This window comes from Arvicola amphibius, chromosome 8, assembly GCF_903992535.2.
Source record: "Arvicola amphibius chromosome 8, mArvAmp1.2, whole genome shotgun sequence".
NCBI lineage: Eukaryota > Metazoa > Chordata > Mammalia > Rodentia > Cricetidae > Arvicola > Arvicola amphibius.
Window position 1 is genome coordinate 98,295,232 of NC_052054.1, and position 26,296 is coordinate 98,321,527.

The 26,296-nt window shown below is 41.1% G+C and overlaps 1 protein-coding gene across 2 annotated transcripts in view; it reads right to left on the bottom strand.

Moving 5' to 3' along the window:
- Nucleotides 1–26,296, bottom strand: part of Farp2 (FERM, ARH/RhoGEF and pleckstrin domain protein 2) — a 103,122-nt gene that overhangs the window by 48,291 nt on the left and 28,535 nt on the right. For both annotated transcript variants that reach the window (XM_038338359.2, XM_038338360.2), the window contains exons 3-8: nucleotides 8,411–8,515; nucleotides 7,578–7,620; nucleotides 5,647–5,725; nucleotides 3,591–3,688; nucleotides 1,887–2,001; nucleotides 1,044–1,191 (exon numbers count right to left, since the gene is read on the bottom strand). In XM_038338359.2, the coding sequence (XP_038194287.1) occupies nucleotides 1,044–1,191; nucleotides 1,887–2,001; nucleotides 3,591–3,688; nucleotides 5,647–5,725; nucleotides 7,578–7,620; nucleotides 8,411–8,515 (588 nt within the window). The remainder of the gene's footprint in view (nucleotides 1–1,043; nucleotides 1,192–1,886; nucleotides 2,002–3,590; nucleotides 3,689–5,646; nucleotides 5,726–7,577; nucleotides 7,621–8,410; nucleotides 8,516–26,296) is intronic.

A 26,296-nucleotide genomic window follows, 5' to 3' on the forward strand; every position in this document is an offset into this window, starting at 1 on the left:
CCAGGCTGGGCTTGAACTTGTGATCCCAACTCAGTTCCCTGACAGTTGGGATTACAGTATTAAGGTATCAGTGGTAAATGCACTGTGGTTATATAAAAGAGCACCTTTCCATAAGAAATGCATATAAAGGTCTGAAGGGTCAGGATGTATACACTTATTCTCACAAGACACTGTGTGGTAGAAGCCGGGACTGAGTGCTCCAAAGTGTTGAGAAAAGACAGACCCAGGTTAGGGACAATTGGGGTTCTCTGTGCCATCCTAGTACTCAGCTTTCCAGAGAAGCTTCCACACCAGCGCTCTGTTGCAGATACCACCATCAGCACCTTTGGTGCTAGACAATCAGGCTTTTCATAGAAGCCTCCAATTTCCTGTCAATCTGGCCAGTGTTCCTGGGAGCTGACACACGGAGGGACTGTGTCACCTTCTAACTGCAGGTTTCTCGTGAGTCTATATTTTCAGGGAGGTGCCTTGATTCTAACCTCTGACACAAACCACGGAGGGCGACTCCTCCAGGGCTGTAGCACAGGGAATGTACACTGTGTCTGCCAGTGGGGCTGCGATGGCTCGTTATACAGACAAATCAGGCCTTCCTTCTGTTTTCAGGCCCACTGTGTCTAACTCTGAGCTTTCTGTCACCGAAACCTCTCATAGCCAGAAGAGTTCTTACCCCCAGAATGTCCACAGCTCCCCCAACCCCAGAAAAGATCATGATTCCCAGTTTAGGATCCTAAGGGTCACTCTGGTTCAACATCAGAATGAATAACAGAGCAGATATTTTGGGCAGTGGTCAGCCCTGGTGGTAGTGGGGATGGTGAGTTCCAGGGCAGTGAGCAGGGTTTTATGTGAGAGAAGGATAAGAAAGCAGCTTCTTCATTGTAAGAGGCAGCAGTGTTGGCCAGGCTGGCAGGCAGGGTCAGATGATATAATAAGTTTGTCTTCCACACATACAAAAATCCAACAACAAATACACAACAACAAACCATGCCCATGCACTGTGCACCAGGACGCGGGCCTGCTCTGCCCCTCGCTGTCCTTCCACCTACCTGGAACACGAGGACGCCCATGTGAGAAACCGCCAGGTTAATCTTGGTCCCTTCTCTATCAGAAGCCATGTGAAACCTGATGCCATACATTTCCAATTTTCTTGCAATTTCTAGCACCTGAAAATCTGATTCGGCAGGCGTTTGGCCCCTGTAGCAAAGAGCATTTTAACACATCAGAGACTCGTCTACTGAAGGAGTCCAAGCGTCTAAGAAACCGGGTTAGAGAGCAGTGAGACAGATGAGGAGACAGCTCAGTGTGAGGTTTTGTTTTCAGAGAACATGGTTCACCCATGCATTACCCACCACAAACTAACATACCACACACAGAAGCCAAGGAAACAGGTTCCTTCTGTGCTAGTCTTCTTATTCTCATCTACTTGTAAAAGATAGACTGCTGCATTCGAACTCACTACGTGACCAGATTTACAACTTACTTGAAGTTATGTGCAAACAACATATTGAGCCACCAAAAAGTGAGCTAAAGGAAATGTCCTAAATGATACCGTCACAAAACAATTGAATTTACTGAGTGGTGGTGGCACATGCCTTTAATCCCAGCACTTGGAAGGCAAGGCAGGCGCACCTCTGTGAGTCCACGGCCAGCGTGGTCTACAGGGAGAGCTCCAGGACATCAGGGCTACACAGAGAAACCCTACGTTGGGAAAATAGCAACAACAAAAGTAACTGGATCTACCCACATACAGGTAGTTCACAGACCAGGTTACAACACTAGAACACAGAAGTGAATCTGGCCAGCAGCCTAGTAAGCAGCCTTCAGGAAAGTGATGCCCACATGAACTCACAGCTGGGTAACTACACTACCCGCCTCCCCGACCAACTTACGTGTGCCTCTGATGGAAGTCTAGTATCTTTTCCAGAGATTGCTCCTGGTTGGGTAAGTACTCATTGGCTTTGAGGTGTTCTCGATCCAAGGCTTCATCATAATCTCCTATCTCCGCTGAGATGAGACAATGAAAGTCAGCCACTTAGATTTTGAAATAAATGATGAGCCCTGAGTATGCAATGCTTTATATTTTATCTTTCTAAATATTTTGCTGCTCATAGGTAAACACAGAAAAGCTATAGTGATTTCCCCTCCAACTCCTGAAGACCAAAAATTCTGATTAGAGTTTATAGTGAATCCTGTGTATAAAGACCATTTTTATTTTACTTTAAAAAAGATTTTTAAAAGTTTATGTGTATGAGTATTTTGCCTGCATATGAATATAGCATGTATATGTATCATGTGCATATACCATGTGCATGCAGAGCTTGAGGAAGCCAAAAGAAAGCATGTATTCCTGGAACTGGAGTTGTAGGTGGCTATGAGCCACCCTGTGGGTGCCGAGAACAGAACCCGAGACCTCTGCATGAGCAGCAAGTGCTCTTAACCTTTGAGTCATCTCTCTAGCCCTTGCTTACTATTTTTTTCCTTTTGTTTTTTGAGACAGGGTTTCTCTGTGTAGCCCTGGCTGTCCTAGAACTTACTCTGTAGACCAGGCTGCCCTCAAACTCAGAGATCTGCCTGCCTTTGCTGTTCAAGTGCTGGAATTAAAGGCATGCACCACCACTGCCTGGCTTTTATTTTTAAAAATCAGCTTATACATATATTGTCTCATGAATACTATAACCACAATAATCATTATCCTTTAGAAAAATGCATGCTAAATCATTTTTCCCTTCAGGGCTTTTCAAATTTTCAAAAATCTCCTAAAAGTATTTATTTTTATTGTAAATGTTTTGCCTGTACATAGTAAGTGCACCATGACATGGCCTCACCTTTAGTCTAGAAACAATGTGGGTCCTTCTCTTTCTATTCCTATGGCTTCCTAAATCCTGAAAAAGATGCATCCGTGTCTCTGAATCTCTTGCTACACTTCTCACAGTTTATTTCTGAAGTAAGTTTAGTTTTTATATCCTTCTTCATCACCTTTTGTTTCATGGAAGACATTAAAGGAAAGTGTTCTCTTCCCTTTAGTGTTAATGTTTAAAGACAGCGAGGACTGTAACTCACCCTCGGGAGGCCCCTTTCTGGGTGCACTGAGAAACTGATTTATGCCGGATTCTGAATATGTATTGCTGTTGAATTAGATAAAGGTAGATGGGGCATGGAGACAGAGGTTGGTCTGGGGTGCACAAATTAAGGCTGGTCCAAGTTGTTTAAAAATATAAATAACAACAACAACAACAAAACATCCAAGAGCTGGTTCTGTGGTTTAGTGGCCGAATGTTTGCCTAGCATGTGGAAAGCTCGGTGTTTTTTTAAGTATGGGAAGGGGAAAGAAGAAGCATGAAGACATAAACAACTCTATAGAACGAATGTAACTACAATTCTAGCTTTGAGTCTATATGCAGAGCTATTTGCCTCAAGGAGTGGTACATTAAAGAAGTTAGCTTTCATCTTATCAAGAATATATCTAAATAGAAATGTACATTAAAAAAAAAAAAACCAAAAACCAGGCTTGTCAGTTACACACGAGCACCAGCCAACTAAGGGCAGCTCTGCTGGCGCCTGCCCATGTGTCTTCCCACAGTGGAGATACTAACACTGCAGCAGGTGAGAAATGAGAAGGGCTGCAGTGGTGGCGGCGCAGGGCAAGCGTTCTTCCAGGAGGTCTCTCTTGAGCTGCAAGGCAAACAGGTACCTAGAAAGGAATTCAAAGCAAGAGATCAACTCCAAAAGTTCTCTGAACACAATATAGCCATGCTTCTCTAAGAGAGCACACAGCTCTGGGGAGCAGCACTCAACACTGAACAAACTGTAGAGCCCTCCAAGAACAGGCCAAGTCACAAAAGCCCTTTCAGATAGCAAGCAGACACCAAAGGTCAGACGACAAGAGCTCAGCAGGCTGTCGTGCACGTCAGAGCACACACCAAGGACTCAGCATACAGAGGAACTTCTGTCCAACAGCAGGACAGAGAAACTAGTCTTTCAGGCTACCACTGACCCACACAATCACACACTCTCTAAGATAATACCTTCAACAAGGAAGTTCATAAATTCATATAACAAAACTGCATTCAACAGATTTGGAAGGAAGAACAGAAGTACACAGTTAAGACAGCTTCAAATGTGCTACGGCTCTTTTAAGCAGATTGGTAATACTCAGTCTCGGTGAGGATCTAAGAAACAAGTGCTTTAAGATACCACTGGTGAAAACGTAAACAGAGAAGACAACTTGGAAGCATTTGTGAGGCAAATTGTGTGGTAGCACACACTTTTAATCCCAGCACTCTGGAGGCAGAGGCAGGTCGTCTCTGTGAATTCAAGGCTAGTCGAGTCTACATAGTGAGTTCCAGGAAAGCCAGAGCAACATAATAGTCAGACCCTGTCTCTAAATAAATAAATAAATTAGGTACGTAGGTAGGCGGAAAAAAGGAAAAGAAAATATTTATATCTTAATTTAATCCTTTAGTAAGTGATGAGTAAGAGGTATTTTTTTTTAACTTTTCAAGACAGGGTATCTTCTCTCTGTCGTACTTTGTGGTTACTGGTCAATCTGTGTTCTTCTGTTGTATATATTTCTGCCTGCCTAAAGTCTGACTATCCCTTATTCAGAACTTGGGTCTGAATTTATTGAACTACTCCAAAACAGCATAAGAAAGGGACAAGGATTCCTTTACAGAAATCTTTAACAGAGTTCTGTAAGGGGAGTCATTTTACCACCCCTAACTCATTCAGACAAATAATAGCTATATGTTTTTTCCAACATTTATGGTGAATACTTACAAGGTTGCTTCTGACCTGACCTGTTGGCTGTTTTCAGCAGATAGTTACCATGGCACACGCATCCATGCACACACATTCTATCTGGGCTAGGGGCATGGAAGAGGACATAACTTAAGATTGAAGCCATGAATTAGTCTCGGCTGCAAAGATTGATTGCATGGGAAATCCAAGACAAGGTTGGTTGTTATGAAGCTCTCTTAAAGGCAGGTTAAACACAGTAGGAACCGAACATGTTAAGTTGGCTTTTTGTCAGTTTCACACAGGCTAGAGTCATTTGGGAAGAGGGAACCTCAACTGAGAAAATGCCCCTCCAGAATGGTCTGTGAGCAAGTCTGTGGTGCATTTTCTTGACTAGTGATTAATGTACGCGAGACCATCCCAAAGGGTGAGGGGTTACAAAACAGGTTGAGCAAGCCATGCAAAGGAAGCCAGTAACCAGCATTCCTCCTTCAGTTCCTGTCTTGAGTTCCTTCCCTAAATCTCTCAGTGATGGAGTGTGACCTGAGGGTTTTAAAATGAAATAAACATTTTCCTATCCAAGTAAAAGGTTTTGTTTTTGTCATGATGCTTTTCCAAAGCAATGAAAATCCTAACTAAAACAGAGATAAAGCTTATGTGATCTCAAAGTGTATCATGAACTTGGCTGTGAGGTCCAGCAAAAATTCAGTCTCTCAGGATGCAAGAAATATTTCCATCAAATTATATCACTAAAATAGCGTATCATAATCTTTTTCACAATAAATAAATAAATAAAATGTCGTAAAAATACAGTTTAGCCACACTCAGTGACAACTAAGTAGAAGCACAATATCATTCACTCTAATCACTCAGGCAGAGGAACAACAAAAGTCCTGGCTAGTGTGAGCATTTTACCTTGTGTACTCTTCCTGTAACTGACCAGGGTCTGGCGGGAAAAATTTTACTGCTAGACGAAGCACTGCATTCTTTGGCCCTGTAAAAATAAAATGAAATTTCACTGATAAGGTTAATCTCCATATTTATTTTCTTTCTATAATAAAATATTAAAGAAATTTCCTATGCACACATTTATGAGTACTTTCTCAATACACATGTATTGAGAAATCTTAATATTTTGCTTTAAGCAGAGATTACTCTGAAAACATTCTAAAGTAAGTGGGAAATTACAGATTAAAACTTTAAAATTAATGCCAGGCATGGTGGTGCTCACCTTTAATCCCAGCATTTAGATGTCAGAAGCAGGTGGATCTTTATGAGTTCAAGGCCAGCCTTGTCTACAAATTGAATTCTAGGCCATCTGGGGTTAACAGTGACACCCTGCTTCAAAAAGAAAAAGAAAAAAGCTAGAGAGGACATAGTGAGTTGGTAAAGTATGTGTCTATGATACACACGGCACTGGGTTCCATCCCCAAGACCACATAAAAACCAAGTGTGGTGTATATGCCTGTAATCCCAGCGCTAGAGACAAAAGGACGAGGAGTTCAAGGTCATCCTTGGATATATAGAAATCTGAGGCCAGCCTGGACTATGTGAGATTGTCTCTCTTTCTCTCTCTCAAAAAAAAAAAAAAAGAATTATAGCCAGGTATGGTGGCTCATGGCTGTAACCCTCGCACTGGGGAGACTGAGGCAGAAGGATTGCTGGGCATCTGAAGGAATCCTAGGCTACACAGTTAGTCTAAGGTAGCCTGGGCTACAGAGTAAGACCCTGACCCTAAAAACAAAAGCAGCATCAACAATAAAATTTAAAAAAATATATGGGCCAGGAGTGATGTAAGATCTCCAGTACTTAGAAAGCTGAAGCAGGGGGATCATGGGCTCAGGACTAGTCTGAGCTATAAAGACGGACCTTGTCTTGAGAATGAGAAAACATATAGAATAAAATAAATTCCTGTTTATATTTTAGGATAAAATTATATTAAGATGCTTATACCATTATACTGTGGTAATAAAAACACATTTTTCCATCCTTATATACATTAGAGAGAGAGAAACGTCACTGGCACTTACTAACTGAACTAGAACAGTCTGATTCTGAAAAAGGCACCAGACAGCAGATCTGATGTCTGTGCCACTGAAATCTAACAGCAGGGCTGTATAGTTGTTAGGGAAAGAGGAGGAAGTTGGCTAAAACACTATGGTAACATCAACAGCCTTTTCTTCTCTGCACGAGTTACTTCTATGTATCCTTTTCTCAATGCAGCCACTTAAAACAGGTGTAGTCAATGCTGTGCATGACAGCACATGCATTAATCCTTTCTCTTGGGAGGCTGATGCAGAGGGATCATGACTGCAAGGGCAGTCTGCAATATGTGGAAAGAAGCTGCTTCCTCTCTCCACATCCAAAACCCAAACCAAGAAAACATGAAAAATCCCCAAGCCAAAAAGTTTGCTTTGTTAAGTGGTGGGGCTGCCTGGTGCCCTTGGAGAAGGAGTGGCCGGTGGTCATCAGCGGGTCCTGTGAGGGCAAGTGCTCTTAACCACGGAAGCATTTTTCTTAAAGAAGCCTGTCAATGTCTCCTCATGACTTAGAAATTTCTTTTTCCCCCTAATATATTGAGCCACAATTAAGATACCAAGCAATAAATCCTATGACTTTCAAATTTAAGGCAAGTTATCTATGATGTTTTGAGTTAAATCTAGTGTCCTTATGCCTATTTATTGTAGTTTAAAACCAATCAGCAAAATGACCTCAAGTTGATCCATTGTGACTATTACCACCTATACAGGGCCGTGACAATGGCTGTGAACACACCTAGAATCCACTGTTCCAGAACAAGTCACCTTAAATGCAGAAAGTTTTTAAGAGTTAAACAAGGTACTTACTTCGCACTTGCCTAATGATGGGCTTCATGGGCTCAAGCCAAATCTAAACAGGGTTTTTAATAGAAGAGAATAAAACTATTAAAAATGTCCTCATTTAGTAAGTATGCTACAAAATACAAATAATTAGATTTTATGAGAGGATTTTTATTTTGTTCTCTTACACATTCATATTATCTTAATAAGCTGTACAGGAAGCTCAGCAACACCTGCTTCAAGAAGCTGGAGCAGCATTAATGTGCTATAATAACATTCATTTGGGTAACTCTACAGTCTCAACAAGAACCAGCTGTGCACAAACAGCGACCTGATGTGGTGCTGCTATGTGAAAGGTGTCTGCTGTGCACAGGAGCAGAAAAACTCGGCACAGCACAGCAATGACACATTTTCTGATCTAAAGGGCTGATGAGTTTTTTTGTTTTTAAAAAAGTCACATCTATAAATAATAATAATACACCACACATTTTACAGTTTTTCTAATAAGTAAAATGATGCAAAAATCAGTCCACTTTGCTCAAAATCAATCTGCAACACAATTCATATTCAGCAGGATGCATCAGTGGTTGCCATGGCGACTCAGGTTTCCTTGGCACAGGTGCTAGTGGGTGGAATGAGTTTAGGGAGGCTATGCATTTAGGCCTAAAGGCAGATGGGCTCTCCATAGCTGAAAACCAAGTACTTTTATGTCATAACTTTGCTAAGAATAATATGTCACTTATCAAACAACTTGTTTACATCATTACAGTATGATCTAAAATGCTCTGTGCATCCCAGACACCATGACTATCTACAACATAGTCAGACCCAGTTTCCAAAAGCAAATGAAAAGCACATACCCAGTAGGACTGGACGTTCTTAAACTCCAGACCAAAGTAGTCACATTCAATCAGGTTCAAACGCTTCCACACTTGTGTCAATAAGACCTGTCCATCACACTTAGGCTGCAAGAAGACAGGAGAGAAAAAAGCTCACTGATTGGACAAGAACAAAGGTACGTAAAAGCTGTCATAAAGTCACATGTTCCACATAAAGTTTTATTGAATTTCTGGCTTCATTTTTCTTTTGTTGTTATAAGATTCACAAGCTATCACATAAAAAGTAAATGGATCTTGTGCTTACAAATAAATATGCAAACAAAAACTCTCTTGTAGTCTCAGTGTGTTTCAGTCATCTTTCTTTGTGACTTTAGACTACAGAAACCATTTCTTGTCTCAGTTAACATTTTATCAAATAATTTACCACATAATTTACCAATAAAAAGCAGAGTTCCAAGGTCTATTTATGTAGTATTCCAGTGAATATTTAACTATTTGACAGCATTCATATGCTGTGTAGTCTGGCTGTTTTGGAACTCACTTTGTGGACCAGACTGACCTTGAACTCAGAGATCCACCTGCCTTTGCCTCCCAAGAGCTAGAATTAAAGGCATGTGCCACCAGTTTCTGGCTGAAAAAAAAATATTTGAATAGAGAGATTTTGAACAAATTACAACAATCTAGAATCACACTGAATTACTATAATTTATCTTCTACCCACACATAAGCTTAGGAAGAAAAACAAATGGAGTTTAGAAGTTAATAAATTAGTCCCAGGATAAATTAAAATTGTTTCATGTGGATATCAGAGGACAACTTTGAGGAGCTGGATTCTTTTTTCACCTTACATGGCTTCCGCGGGTCGCGGGGACTGAAGTTAGGCGGTCAGACTCAAGGTTACCTTGTTGGTCCTATTTCAAAGAATTGAGGGTGTGGGGAACATGATGCTGCATACCTGTAATTCCAGCACTCAGGAGGCAGAGCCAGCCTGATCTACATAGCAAGTTCCAAGCAAGCCAGGATTACACAGTAAGACTGTTATCTCAAAAACAAACAACAACAAATCCAACAAAATAACAACAAAAATATTTAATATTATTAATAATATGTGTAACCCTTGAGGAGGAAATTTGAAAATAATTTTCAGTTTAATATGTATTTATGTAGGTCCACCTCTAGAACTTTCCATACAGACCATCTCATAAACTGCACAAAGCTGATTACACAGGACAGAATCAGCAGAGGACTGGCCAGAAGAGAAACTGAAGCAAGCATATGGCTGTAACCCGAGCACCTGGGGAGGCTACTGAGTCTGAAACTGGCCTGACAGATATGGTGAGTTCCCAGGTAAGCTTGGCTCAAAAACAAACAAAAAAAAACCCCATAAAACCCAAATAAATAATAACACAACCATGATGAAAAGAGAACACTGAACTCTTTATACACTATGGAATAAAGTACAAAGCATACAGATAAGGTAAGAGGAAAATTAAAGTTCTCTATGTTCATAGAGTCCATATAATATGATTCTGTCTTATATATAGCACTTATAAATTGATAAATAATAAATTTGGAAGTTGCACACCAAATCTTTAAGAAAACTATCATTATTGTACTAGATAGAGGCAGAAAGAAGCAACACTTTATTTCTTTATTTCTGAGATGTTAGATCAAGGTGTTGGGCAATCTTTTCTTCCGTTAAAAACATACAAGTAAGAGGAGAGGTAAACTTTCGGGTTCCAAAGTACATCATGCCCCTTGAAATTTACTTAAGGAGACTGTCTGTGTAACCAGTGGTAATGCTCTTCAGGAGAAAAACTATTTGAAGGAACAAACTCCTAAAATTCGTAATATCAAAGAATTACAGAGTAAAAATATACAGTGTATATCTTAGCAGAGAAGAAGACCTATAGTGTGAACTTACAAGTGTCTTTTCTGGAGGTTGGGGGGGAAGTCTCCCTATGTAGTTCTATATGGAACTTGCTATATTGACCAGGCTGGCTGGTCTCAAACTCATAGTGTTTTGGCTCTCTCTCTCTCTCTCTCTCTCTCTCTCTCTCTCACACACACACACACACACAATCTTACAATCTTGAGTTCTGGGATTAAAGGTGTTTTTTGTTGGTTGTTGTTTTGAAGACAAGGTCTCACCATGTAGCCCTGGCTGGTCTGAAACTTGCCATCTGAACCAGAGATGGCTTTAAACTCAGAGATACAAATGCATTTTTAATATATTCTTTAAGAATTCATATATGTGGGCTGGAGAGATGGCTCAGAGGTTCAGAGCACTAGCTGCTCTTCCAGAGGTCCTGAGTTCAATTCCCACTAACTACATGGTGGCTCACAACCATCTCTAATTTGATCTGGTACCCTCTTCTGGTATGTAGGCAGAACTCTGTATATATAATACATAAATAAATTTTAAAAATATCCTTAGTAAAATGTAGGTAAATACAAGTCAGTTAACAATGAAGAGAATTCTATCATAACAATGCAAAGTTTATTCAAAACATTTAAGAATAGTTCAAATCAATGCTAGGAAATTTACTAATGTAGTGTATCAATAAAAAAAACTTGCAGAAAGGAAAAAGAAAAGAAATCATATTACCGGGTTGGGCAAGATGGCTTAGTGGACAAAGTGCTTGCTGTGCAAAATGGATCCCACAGTGGAAGGCCATAACTGACTCACACACTGACTCTCCTGACCTCCAGACGTGTAGCCAGGATGGTGGAGGAAAAAAACCTTGACCTCCTGAGTTTCTTGACTCGACCTCCAAAGTACTGGGATCATAGGTTCGCACCACCACACGCCTCCTCAATTTCTATTCTTGACATAAATTCTTCTACGCTTGTTTTGTTTGTTTGAAACCAAGTCTCTCTATATAATTCTGGTTGGACTGGAACTTGCTATGTAGACAAGGCTGGCCTCAAGTTCAGAGACCTTCCTGCCTCTGCCTTCTTGCATGTTTGGTTTTTGAGAGTGAATCTTGCTATATATTAAAGACAAGTCTCAATATGGCATCAATCCTTCAGCCTCAGCCTTCAAAATGCTAGGTTTACCACCACGCTTGTTGGAGAGGTCTAACTTAACTTCAGTGCGACCATTACAGGCAGCAGACTAACAAAACTGGAACTAGGTCTCACCATTACAATAACCAGGAAAAGTCACAGATTGCATCATGTGTTGGACCAGTCATAATTAAGACAAAAAAAGTACTAGATGCTCTAGAACATTAAGAATAGTTTACCTTGTTTGATTTTGGTTTTCAAGACAGAGTTGCTCTGTGTAACAATCCTAGCCAGACTGGAATTCTATCTGTAGACTAGACCGGCATTGATCTCACAGAGCCTGTCCGGCGTCTGCCTCCTAAGTGCTGATATTAAAGGTGTGTGCCACCACCACCATATCTGTTTTATTCTTGTTTTCAAAAGATGTCAGGAAGTCCAGCTATTGTATTTGGTTGAAATAATTCTCAATTGGCTTATATTTACTTTCCTCCTGTCTTTTTTCAGAACCTGGTATAAGCTTACAATAATATAACAAGCAAGCAAGTAAAAAAAAAAAACGGTAAATAGATAAAAATAACACACATAATAGACTTGTGTGATCATTAGAGATTTGGAATTGATTAAACATTGATGTCAGTTATCATTCATTATTACTTATTTTTCATCTTGAGAAACTAGATGCATGTTATGTTCCTAGCATTTGAAAGCACACAGTGAAGGAAGTGTGTAGAGAGGGAAAAGAGATTTTGGATTTGATACAGAGTACTCTTGTCAGGTTCATGTTTTCATAGTTGCTGATGCTGACCAAAAGAATCATGTGGATTTCAATATTATTTTCCTTAAGTTTTAATTTTTCTGTAATTAAAGTTTTAAGTGAGAGCCGCTGAAAAAAAAAGAATAGTTTACCTAACTTGTATATAGGTTGCCAATTTCCTTACAGCCACGCCAGTACCAATCACTGTTTGACAAGAATTCTGTTACCCCACTCCTGCCCAATCAGGAGTTCAACTCCAATCTAAATCTGGAATTCCCCTAACTCCATCCTTTACTCCTTAAAAACCCTGCCATAAGGGAGGGGAGCAGAGAAAGATGTAGAGCTCAATAAAAATCAATAATAATAATAATAAACCCTGCCATAGCTGAGCACAATGCTCTCCCTGATCCAACGGCTGTGCTGGAACTGATAGAGAGCCCACGCTTGAGCTTGCAATAAAGGCTCTTCGCTTTTGCATATGAGCTTGGACTCCTTGTGGTCTCTGGGGCACTATTGGTATAGGCATAACACTTGGCACACTCTTGATATAATTATTTAAGATTTATTCATTAACCTTAACTTTGTGTATGAGTATTGTGCCCCTCTTCCTTCTCTTCTACTGCCTGCAAGTACTTCTACTCTGTGTGCCAGAAGAGTGTGGTGCCTGCAGAGGTGAGAGGAGGCACCAAATCCCCTGGCACTGGAGTTAAGGATGGGAGTTGTGAACTGAGCTTGGGCCCTCTGAAAGAGCAGTCTCCAGTTGTTTTCAAGTTAGTGGTGCTAGTGATAAGAATACAAGACTCTGAGCACAGCATGCAGGTACTCTATTGTTAAGCTAAATCCCCAGCTTGATATAATTGTAGAGATATTTTTCGGGGATGGAGTGGGGCAGGGTCTCACTACATAATTTTTGTGACTTTCTTGGATCTCTTTAAGTAGATCAAGCTGGCCTTGAGCTTGCAGGGGTCTTTTTGCTGCGACCACTTAGTGCTAGGAAGACAGATGTGGGACAGCAGGCCATCAAACTTTTTGTTTGAGAATAGTTTTCATTTAATATGGTTGTAAGTGCCTATGTGACTGGAAAGCAAACCAGTGTCCTCATAACAGCAAGAGTTCTTTTTTTTTTTTTTTAAATTTATGTGTGAAAGAGAGTCACCAGGTAGTTCTTGGTGAGCACTTAGTGTGAGGGGGGTTCACAAGTTATTCTGTTTGGATATATTAGGGCATATACCTGTTTTGTTATTTTTTAAATATTTATTTTTGTTTACGTATATGAGTGTCCTGTCTGCATAGTTCTCTGCTCAACAGAGGAGGGCATTGGATCCCATTATAGATGGTTGTAAGTCACCATGTGGTTGCTGGGAATTGAATTCAGGACCTCTGGAAGAAGTTCAGAGGTTAAGAGACACTCTTAACCACTGAACCATCTCTCCAGCCCACAACAAGAGTTCTTAACTGCTGAACCATCTGTCTAGCCCCCGATTTATTTTTTCAAGATAAGAGTCTTATGTTGCACAGGCTAGCCTTGAACTCATTATGTAGACAAGGCTGGCCTTGAAGTCCTGATTCCCCTGTTTCTACATCTATAGTGTTAGAGTTAAGTGCATAAGCCATCATGCTCAGTTACTGAAGTTAGTTTTTTTTTCTGAGACAGGGTTTCTTTGTATAGCCCTAGCTGTTCTGGAACTCACTCTGTAGACCAGGCTAGCCTCAAACTCAGAGATCCACCTGCCTCTGACTCCCAGGTGCTGGAATTAAAGGTGTGCACCACCACCATCTGGTTCCAAAAGTTATTCTTTACCATCATAAGATTGACTTCCAAAATTTCATCTCTGTTGTTTTAACACCTGCATTAAGAGAGAAAAAAGAATCTGGGTGGTAGTGCATGACTTTGATCCCAACACTCAGGAGGCAAGAGCAAGCTGATCTCTGGGAGGTTCAAGGCCAGCCTGGTCTACAAAGTGAGTTCCAGAACAACCAGGGGTGTTACACAGAGAAACCCTGTCTTGAAAACAACCAAACCAGAGGTGGGGCAGAGAGGAGGTTAAAAACCTAAAAGGAAAAGAGCAAACTATCATAAATTGAAAGTGGTGTTATTATTTTAAAAATCCAAGGACACCAACTAGGAACTATTACAAAAGTAGTTGAATTCAGTTATATAACCAGGAGAAAACTATTACACACAGGCAACAGCCTTTACTTATACAATTGACTATAATTTGAGGACAGACTAGAAGAAACAACTACATTTTTAACAACACAAAAAGTGAAGTATCTTGGAACATGCTCACTGAATCTGTAACACTGATCATGTCTGCAGCTTCTTGGTTGATTTTCTGTCTATCATTGTGGTAGGGTATTGAAGTTTCCAACTATGGTCCTGTCCTCAGCTTCCTCCCTTCACATGCTATTGCTTGCTTTAGAGGCAGGTGCTCTGATGTTGGGCTGAACTGACCCTGCCATCATTGTTTTATTGTTTCTACAGTTTACTTTGTCTGTTAAGTACACCTCTTTCCTTCTACTTAACATTTTCATGGCATACCATTTCAGCCTGTGCATCTCTGAATCTAACAGCATGTTTCTTGTAAACAGAATATAACTGGATCTTACAGATTCAACTCAATTCCTATAAAAATTCTAATGAAACTTTTCATATAAACAGAAAAAATTCTAAAATTTGTGTCTAACCACAAGAGGTCTCATATTGCCCAAAACAATCCTGAAAATAAAAACAAAGTTGGGCATACCATACTCACTGATTTCAAGTGACATTATAAAGTCACATCAATCAAAACAATATGGCACCAGAATTAGCTATACACAAAACCAATGGAGTATACAGAGTTCAGAGTAAACAGAAGCAATTAAGTCAACTAATTTTTTTTCAAGGGGACAGAATAGGAAACAATAAACTGTTTAATAAATGGTACTGGGGAAAGTGAGTAACTGCTAAAGAAAGAAATTGGACCCTTATCTAATATTGTATATAGAAGTCAATTCAAATAAAGACTTGAACATATCTGAGTTAAAATCATAAAACTTCTAGAAGCAAGGCCCAGAATAGTATACCCAAAATCTAGTACACACTTAAAAGTGGCTCATGAGAGGCAGATGCAGGATGATCAGCACAAGTTCAAGGCTAACATGGTTTACAGGGTAAGTTGCAGGCTAGCCAAGGTTTCATAACAAGACCCTGCCTCACAGCTGCTTCCACAAAACAAAACAAAAAACGAAAACAAAAAAGAACAAAACTTTCTCAAAATACACAGAGAAAAGGTTACTTAACACTGACTGGCCTTGATTTATCTGTATATCATTCCAAAAGCAAAAACAGACAAGTGGGACTACACCATAAGGAAGAGCTCTGCACGGCAGAAGGAATTATCAAAAAAAAGAAAAGTTGGTATGTGGAGTGTGAGAAAATAGATGCTAAGCACATATGTGACAAGAAGCTAGTTGTCAAAATATATAAGCAAGTCATACGACTCTAGAACAAGAAACACCAAACCAAGTAACAACAACAGGAAGGACAGTAGACCTTAGTGGACACTTTCTAAAGATGCAAAGGTGGCTGAGGCATAACTCAGGGGATAGTACTTTCTAGCAAGTAGAGGCCCTGAGTTTGATCCTTTGTACCAGGAAAAGAAAGAGAAGAGGAAAGGAAGATGAGGAAGGAGATGAAGGAGTAGAGGAAGAGGAGGAGAAGAAGAAAGAAGACAATGACAACCACCAGTGAGAGAGTTTAATGAGCTCAGAATCAGAGACACACAATGAAAATCACACTTATCGTCTCTCCCTGCAGAACCTGAGGTCTCAAAGTACAGCTGTTGAGAAAGTGGAGAACAGGCATGTTCATGGGACAGGCAGTACCCAACAAATCCAAGTATCTGCACCATTATCTTCAAATGTCCCCTCCTTAGAAGTATAAGTGTAAAATCATGCATGAAGACAGCATTTGTTATAATAATATTTCTAATACTAACTTTAAACATGAATCAGTCAGTAGAGTGTTGAAGGATATTTGTTTACACTGTGTGAAGATGTGTCACTATGACTGGTTTAATAAAGAGCTGAATGGCCAATAGCTAGGCAGGAGAGCATAAGTGGGACTTCTGGGCAGAGAGAGGAACTCAGGATGGATCTAGGCACATGAGAGACAGCAGTGAGACACTGAAGAGGTCGTTCATATGGTACAGAGAAGAGGTAACCAAGCCACGTGGCAGAACATAGTAGGTTAATTTAAATTTTAGAGCTAGTTAGGAAAAAGCCTAAGCTAAGGCCAAGCTTTTAATTACTAACAAGTCTCCATGTTGGTATTTGTGAGCTGGCAGCCCAAAGGAAAGTACGACTACAACAGAGGACTGCTTGATAAAATCTAAACATTCAGACCAGGAAATGCTGAGCGCAGTAAAAAGAGTAAGGCTGCCACCTGCATACTGAACTGTGAGTGTAGTGTGGTGCTGCGGGCAGGCCTGCTTTTCATCCTGCCCAGCTCCCGGCCACCGTCTAGCTTATACCTCGAAATAACATCACACAAATTGTATTCTTTTAAATACTGCCTGGCCCATTATTTTCAGCCTCTTACTCACATCTTGATTAACCCATATCTAATAATCTGTGTAGCACCACGAAGTGGTGTCTTACCGGGAAGTTTCTAGCTTATGTCCTTCTTGGGCTGGAGCTTCATCGCGTCTGTCTCCCTGAGGAGAGGCAGGGCAGTCTGTCTAACTTAGGAGAGGTGTAGCATCTGACTGATCCTTCTACCTCACTTCCTCTTCCTGTTCTGTCTACTCCACCCACCTAAGGGGCGGTCTATCAAATGGGCCAGGCAGTTTCTTTATTAGCCAATGAAATCAACTCAAACAGAAGACTCTCCCACATCATGTGAGTCTCTCCAGAATATAATGCTATAGAAAAAAAGTAATATGATTTATGCTGTGCACAGATTTTTCAGAGGTTTCCTTTTTTAAATAATTTATTTATGTGCATTGGTGTGAAGGTATCAGATCCTGGAACTGAAGTTACAGACAGTTGTTAGCTGTCATGTAGGTGCTGGGAATTGAACCTGTGTCCTCTGGAAGAACAGTCAGTGCTCTTAACTGCTGAGCTATCTCTCCAGTCCCCCTCAGAGGTTTCCAAGATGGTCATCTGGCACCTTTGTTTCTGGCCTGTGCATGGTGAGGCTGAACATCTGATGGAGAGCATGTGGTACACCAAGGTGGCTCACAGGAGGCAGAGAAAATGATAAAGAAAGGCACAGGAACAAGATACACCCTTTAAAGGCATGTCCCTAGCCACCCAACTTCCTACAGCTAGGTTCCATTTCCAAATAATACAGTTATGAAATAATCAATGGATTAGTCCATTGAGGAAAGTAGGCACTCTCATAATCAAATCACCTTTCTAGGGCAGGAGAGATAGCCCAGTGATTAAGAAGAGCACTGACTGCTCTTCCAGAGGACCTGGGTTCAATTCCCAGCACCCACATGGCAGCTCACAATTGTATGTAACTCCAGTTCCTGGGTACCTGAAATACACCACAAAACACTAATGCACATAAAATTAAATAATTAAAAAAATCACCTTTCTGTATTACCATCAGCTGGGGTTCAAGCCTTTAACAAATGAGCTTTTTTTGGGGATACTCTGTATCTTAACAAAAACATATTGTGAAGACAATGAGAAATAAAATCAAATAGAACCTCTCTCTTGTCCTCTGACTCATGGGAGTGCTGCCAGGCATCGCCAAACTGTACCAGCAACTGTCCTTCCTGATTGCTGGTGAGCCTCCAGTCACAGGGTGTTCCCCAGACATCATTTGGCCCCTGTGTTTAACAGCAAGAGCAAGTTCCACTGTATACTTACGAGACAGGCTTTGAGGCTAGATGCCTGGTTTCTATTGAGTGGTTATTTTAAGCCTTGGTTTTCTTCATCTGAAGATTAAAAGCTATTCTTATCCTGTTGCCGGTTACTTTTTTGTCAATTTGACCCAAGCTGGAGCTATTTGGGAACATCTGTGGGCAAGCAAGCCTTAGGGCATCAATGACTGATGTGGGTGGGCTCATCCTAGTGTGGGCAGTGCCAACCATGGATAGGTGACACTGAGCGGTCATAGAAAGCAGGCTGAGAAAGCCATGGGGCAAGCCAGTAAGAAGTATTCCTCCATGCTCTCTGCTTCAGTTTCTGCTATCAGGTCCCTGCCCTGTCTTCCTCCGATGATGAACTGTGATGTGGACATGTAAGAGAAATAAACCCTTCCTTTCCTGGTATTTTTTGTCATGGCAGTTTAACTCCACAACAGAAACCCTAACTAAGATAGACAGAAAGGGTTTATGGATATTTAATGAAATAACAGGAAATAGGCTCTGTACTATGCTAGGGACAGGTCTCCAAGCTGAAAACCAATATATACCAACTTAATACAGAAAACATTTACCAGCAAACATGCCGAGGATGTACACAGGTCCTCAAGTATGTAACATCTCTTCAATGAGGGTCTGCTGAGAGGCTAAGACAACAGATGGGGTTGCGATTCCTTGATTATATGATGGATGAAGTTACTCAAAATGGCATCTAATAATTTCTTCGTCCTGCCTATATGTAGGCACAATAGGTGCTGGAGATGTGGCTCAGTGGTAGAATGCTTGCCTACTATGTGCAAGACCCTGGGTTAGATCCCAGCACTAGGGAAAATATATAAAACATGAGAAATTTTATCATTATCATAATGTATTTTATTCTAATTTTTTAGATTTTTAAATTTATGTGTTTAAGTGCTTTTTAGATATTTTATGCTTGTACATGCAACATGTGTGTGTGTGGTGCTCATGGGAGTCAGAAGAGGGACTCAGATTATCCAGAAGTTCTGCATGACTGACCACTATGTGGATGCTGGGATCCACACTTGGGTCCCCAGCAAGAGCAACAAGTGCTCTTCACCAGCAATCCATCTCCCTAGCCTGCCATGATATATTTTAAAGATAACAAAATTGAGACTATTTTTCAACATTACTTTCCAAATAAATTTATAGGCTCATGCCCCATAATTTTTACAGGTGCCTCATGACCTGACTGTAAGCTTATAAAATGTCATAATAAGCTCAGTTCTTAAGATTATACAGATCTGTCACATGCCCATTCTGTGTGTATGACATATATGACTGCAAGTACATGCATGCCATAGCTCACACATGCCATGGTGCCCCTCTGAAGTGAGAGGGAAACTTTGGGAGTCAGTCCCTGACCTTGCACCTTACTTGAGGCAGGCCTCTCTTGCTGCTGTGATTTATTCTCTAGACACGTTACTCAGGAGCTTCCAGGGGATTCTCCTGTCTCTGCCTACCACCTCGCTGTACGAATGCTAGGACTGTGAATAGAACCACTGTGAGGACTTTGACATGGGTTCTGGGGACCTGAACTTGGACTGTTTTGCTTGCATAGCAGGTGCTTTTACATCCACTGAGCCATCTCTCCAGCCTCCATATGTCCACCGTATCATTTCCCATACTCTGTATTAAAAGTTTACTAGCCTATCCCCAAAGCAATGATCAGGTGAAACAAGACTCTCCATGAGATAAAGTGAAGACTGTCCATCCACAGACAGAAACACTGCTGTCACCCATAGACACTGAGATCGGAGAGAAACCTGTTGTCATACCGGCATCCCACTGGACAATCCAGCCGCCCAGATCAGAATGCAACATGAGAACCAGAGGGTAAAAAGCCAAACATTTTGTTCAATGTTTCATCATTTTAGTTGGTCATGGCATTCAAGTAAGTCCCTTCTCCAAGCTTAGACATAAAGTATATTATTCAAAATCTACATCTACAAAAGTGCCATTAAAGATTCTGTCTAGATAGAAACGGGCACAAAAGCTCAGTTAACAAAGTACTTCTTTATCCTTTGTCTCAGATCTGTGGGAAAATTCTTCTGCAAACAGCCTGATTTTGTGCTTCCAGCCTGTTTGCCTCACGCACCCATTTACAGTTCAAGCCAAGTCGTCCTGTGACAAAATCTGTATCTGTATCATTAGCTTCATTACTTAATATTTGTTTCTTGTCTCATAGCTGGTCATCCTCAAATTGCTTTTTATAATATATGGTACAATCAAAATAATCTTGGGAGGTTGTGAGCAACTATAGCTTTATTCATTGTGGATTCACTGAGGTCGTCAACATTGTGGACGCCATCTTCAGTGTCCTATCTTACAACTTCAAGTCTTAGGTGCTCATACATCCTTGAATGGTGGTAACAGGTGCTTCTAACTCTGCACCAGTGAGGCACAGGTAGTGACTCCACGCACTCTACATTCTTAGGACTAGAGACCAACTGAAGACAGGGGTGGTGGTGCAAACCTATAATCTCAGCACTCAGGAGACTAGGACAGGAGGACTCTTAAATTCCAGGCCAGCCTGGGTTAAATAGGGAGACTCAGTTTGACAAAAACAACCAAGTAAACAAATGAGCATCAATGTCATAGGGTATCTATAGACAGCAATTATTCTCCACCAGGGTACAAGGAAACACAAGGTCACCTGACAGCAGACTCACAACAGTTATCTTAAACTTCTCAAGGAAACAATGTAAACTAAGATTCCAATTGAAACCTGTCAACATCAGTGAGATAATTATTTCTTTATTGTCTCTCGATCCAAAATCCATGTTCCTCAGCCATGCTGAGTGCTGGGGCAGAGAACTGAGGAAAACATGAGAACGAAGTTTTCTCCTATTTGAGACTTCAGGAGTTGTGTGTGAAGGATGGCCAGTGACTTCCGCTATCCTATGAACTTCACTGGCACTCCAGCCCAGGCCTGCCAACATTTCCACTGACATCACCAAACTTCACCATCATCCAGTGGCCTGAACCTCAACTCTGGGGCAGGAGGCCTCTCCAAGTTTGTTATTTCACTGAGTTTCCTTTCCCTCAGCTCTAAGGGGTAGCTGCTCAGTACAACTCCTATTCCCATATTCTTGAGCATTGTCATCCCCAGCCTTTCTGTTAACCTGCTATAACTAGTTAGTGGTTATTTCTGTTAAGTATCCCAGTGGAAGGTCCTAGCGTGGGATCGTCTATTTCCCGACTAGACCATGAACAACTACGTAGACAGACTCTAGAGAATGTCCTTGTACTGGCTATCCTTAACATTCTGTCTGAAAAGAGAAGCCCACGAGTGAGGCAGACAACACAAAGCCCTGTGGCACTCCTGCAAGCTCCAAGTCAGGTTGCTTGCACAACGACAACAGTGTAATGGAGCAGAAGCTCTGCATATCCAGGAGGGGCCGACTGCTTCGTAGAGACCATCAGGTATCTGGTCCACTGGGTACTGACCTGTACTACCAGGCTTATCAGCCCAAAGAAACCTTGATGGGCCAGAGACACAGAACCTGAGAAGCTTCCTAGTAGAGAATCCACTGGACTTGTAGAGCCTGAGGTGTGAACAGAAGTGCAGATAGTAGTGAACTACTATCCCACTAGTGGAAGAAATTGCTCAAGTCTCCCGACTGAGCAAGAGCAAGGGCATATCAAGAAGGATTGCACTTAGTAGTTTTACTACAACCTTGTTTTCTCAACACACTTGCATGCAGCATATGTCATCCTGAGGAACAATCTATTAATTGATGTTTAGGATCTGAACAATTAACACAGGACTTCCTTTTGTTTCTTATCTTCTACTCAGAGAAAAAGCAAAACGCAAAGGCAATTTGGCTCAAGAAAACTCTCTAAAGTAAACCACATTAGGTAATTCCTTTATTTCTTCTTTACTAATGGAAATGGGTCCTGACTTGTGAGTACATGTGGAACTGGCACAGGGAAACAGAACTGCCCATCAGTGTACCCTCAGTGTGCTGGGACCCTGCTCATTTCCACGACTCGATGCAGCATGGAGACCCATTTCAAACCACACAGACAAAGAGTAACCTCAAATTCCTAGACTATCAAAGCAGAAAACTGACTCCAATAAAGTGTATTGGCACAACAAAGAGGAAAATAGAATTTTAAAAATTTGATTTTTTAAAAGATTTTATTGTGTGTGTTTTGTGTGTGCACACGTGCACACATACCATCATGAGGCAGAGAGAAGGAGGCAAAAGTCTTTTGAATCTTCAAAACCTGCCCTCAGTGATGCACCCCTCCAACAAGGCCATATCTCCTAATCCTCCCCAAACAGTTCTACCGATTGGAACTAAGAATTTAAATATATGAGCTTATGGGGGCCATTCTTATTCACATTTCCACAGTGTGTTTAAGTATGCATGGACTATTACAAAAAGTTTATGTACGGACTATTATGAAAGGGCACAGTCATCGTGGTGGTGAGACAAAAACATACATGTGAATAAAGTCAGTATTTTAATAAAAGTAAAAACGGGGGGCTTCTTTTCAGTAAAATGAAGAAAACTAAATCCAAACCCCAGGGATGGCCTGCAGCCAGTAAAAGCCAGGTGGTAAGGACACCTGCAGGACAGGAGGTCGGAAGCCAAATGCAATTCCTGTAGAATCCTTGAGTAACACATGTTGATGGCAAAGTGCATAGCTGAGGGCTCAAAACCTGAGCCTGGCCTGCCAGGTAGGGCTAGGAGAGCACGGAAGCGCAGTCTAAACAAGGACAAGGATGGCTTGGTGATGCAGAGGTGACAGGGCAGGAGAGAGCACATATAAGCAATACATACCCACATACCAGCCTCCATATATGGCATGTTCCAAATTTCAACCAGCTTACTCCAGTGTAAGAACCCCCCTGACACAGCCAACCTGTGAGCAAGTCCTTTGCTTTGAAGAGAAACACTGCAAGTATTCGGATATTCACACACACACAGATACTCAGATGCCACACAAAAATAACTGAAGCAACTGCCACCATAAAATCGGGGCCCAGGGTATGACAGAAGAGACAGAAAGGGAAGGGGTCACAAAGAAAGCTATTTGTATGAGAATTCTTCTATTTCTGCATATCAACTGTGCAGCCTTGGATACAAGTGGAAGTTAGGCTACTTATTTTTTAAAAACTGAGTTGAAAGATGGTGTTTCTCAGGTTGTTATAATGAATACATCACAGACTACAGGTATAACTTATCTAACATTTGCCTCTTGGGTCTGAAGGCTAAAATTCTAAAGCCAAGGTTGCAGCAGACTTACAAACAATGAGACTCTCTTCCTGGTTCAAAAACTGAAGTACTATAGCCCAATATGAGGAAAGATGAGGCAATATCTTCCACATCTCCTCTTACACAGGAATGGATTCCATCTCACTTGGTGATCTGATTACCTCTCAAGTCCCCCATCTCCAAATACCACATTGACAGCTGCTCTAGCTGCTCATCCACAGGACCCGGGTTCAATTCCCAGCACCCACATGGCAGCTCACAGCTGTCTGTTTAACTCCAGTTCCAGGGGATCTGACTCCCTCACACAGACTTGCATGTGGGCAAGACACCAGAGAACATAAAATTAAAAATAAATAAATCTTAAAAACATTTTAAAAGGAATTTTATTTGGTAAGTGAATCAAAAATTAAAAATTAAAAAAATAGTTTGAACAGAGGTATCCCTTGTGGGTGTATAAAGCTGCTCCTAGAAGATGGTTATTAAGTGAATGTTCTAGTGACAGGAGTGAAATAGTATCCTAAGAGCTGACAGCCAGGGAGGTCCCTAGGGCCTCCAACAACACAGACAACTGCCACTGCTCTTGGTTGGCTACTAGAATAGTTGGTAAGACCCTAGTGCTGAAGCTACTATAGGTCTTGATCTCGGAACATGGAGAAATCAAGCTAGAACTGGAGTGGCTAGTCCTCCTAGCACTGGAAGGTACTGTGCAGGCTGCTGGAGAGAACTGTCATTAGCAGTCTTAGTCTTCCTCAGCTGGAGACTGTGTGCAATAATACTATGTTAGTTAGGGTTTCTATTGCTGTAATGAAATACCATGGCCAAAAAGCAAGTTAGGAGGAAAGGGTTTATTTGGCTTATATTTCCACATCACATTCCATCACTGAAGGAAGTCAGGAAAGGACAGGAATTCAAACAGGGCAGGATTCTGGAGGCAGGCACTGACGCAGAGGCCATGGAGGGGTGCTGTTCACTGGCTTGGTTCAGCCTCCTTTCTTATAGAACCCAGGACCACCAGCTCAGAGATTGCCCCACCCACAATGGGTTGGGCCCTCTTCTTTCAGTCACGAATTAAGAAATGCCTTACAAATAGATCTTATGAAGGCATTTTCTCAATTAAGGGTCGTGCCTTCAAATTCCAACTGGCCAGGCAAGTAGATTTCAGCGGTGCAATAGTGGCAAAGTTATGGGTATAACCAACAGCTTTCTGATTGGATTTGATGACCACTCCACAGGAGGGAATTCATACTTAGTACTTTAAATCCAGTCAAAAGCCAGTGGCTAGGGAGGTTACAGCCACCAGTGCAGAAGCCATTGTTGTTGGTCTGCTAACTAGACATGCTCTGCCTGTTAAACTGCCTCAAAGTAACCACGTTTATCTCCACGGAACAGTGTTGCTGAGAGAAGCTTCTTTTTGCAATGGTCAGCTGTAATGGCAGTGATGAATAAATGGTCAAGGTACAGAGAGTTAAATGACTGCTGAATGCCAGCCATAAATGGAGCACTTACAACATCCATCCAAGACTGAGGGAAAAATCAAGGAGGAAGATATAGAAAGAATGTAAGGGGCAGAGGAAGTAGAGCAAGAGGAGCAGTGTGGAATGCTGACCCACAGACATGACACAGTAGCTGCAGCACAGCAGATGTGACTGTGCAGGAGACTGGGTCTCTAAACACCTTGTGAGGGGAGGGGGATGAATGTATATGGCCCCACCCTCTTTGAGGATTTATTTGCCAATAAACTGAAGATTGGAGGGACATTTTCTTCAGTTGTGCACATGCTTCTGTAAACAAACTCCCACCAATGTTCCTATCAACAACTAGGTATTAGTCAGGTTTCTTCAGAGTAATAATGAAAACACACACAGTGGATCTATTAACAGGAGTTTGTAGACTGTCCAGCTAGTCCAACAGCGGCTGTCTCCAGACAGAAAGGTCAAGAATACAGTAAATTATTCAGTACAAAAGGCTGGATGACTTAGCTGATCTTTAGTCTATGCTGGAATCCTGAAGGTTCTAACACCAGTGCAGGAATGAATGTCTCAGCAGCAGGATGCAGAGCGAGGGCAGGCAGGCAAGAATCAAAAGCTTCTTTCTTTCATGTCCGTTTTTGAAGTCTGCCACCAGAGGATGCCCAGACTTAAGGTGGGTTTTCTGACTTCGAACAATCCAGATCTAGGATGTTTTCCCACCTCGAGGATTCAATCAATAAAAATTATTCACAGGCATGTCCAGCTTTGGGTTTTAGCTGATTCTTGACTTAGTCAAGCTGACACCCAAGATGAGCCATCATAAGCCCTAATGATATTCCTAGTTATCTCTAAATGTGACTTTTCTAATTTGGTAAGGTGAAACTATACAGAAAAATCTTGTCTTGAAAAACACAAAACAACAAAAAAAACCAAATATATATGTGTGTGTGTGTGTTCTCAGCATGACTTGATATAAGATTCCTAAGATTGTCTTTTAGTTCTTTAAGACAATTACAAGTTCTACTTTATAGGTTAAGATTTACATATAATAACAATTTTATTAACAATAAATTATATATTATATATACCTAATTATATTTAAGGAATTTTTATTATTTTATGGTTTTTAAAATATTTAAGACTGGCGTGGGAGGAGACAAGAAGAGATAAAGAGATGGTACTTGCTGCTCTTACAGAGAACCTGGATTTGGTTCCTAGCATCTACATGGTGGTTTACAACCATCTCTTAACTATAGTTCCAGGAGATCTGATGGCCTCTTCTGACCTGAAGGTACCAGGCATACACATGGTACACATACATTCATGCAAGCAAATGCGTGCGTGCGTGCGTGTGTGCGCGCGCACACACACACGTATTCACTGTCATCAGTGAAATCATAGGTAATAATGCTTGCTATGCAACCCTGATGACCTGAGTTTGAGCTATGAAACCTGAGGGGGAAGAAAAGAGCCAACTCCCACAAGTTGTTCTTTGACCTTGATACATGTATCTTTACACACACAAGAATAAAATTTAAAATTCAAGTAATGCTATAAAACCAAGAATA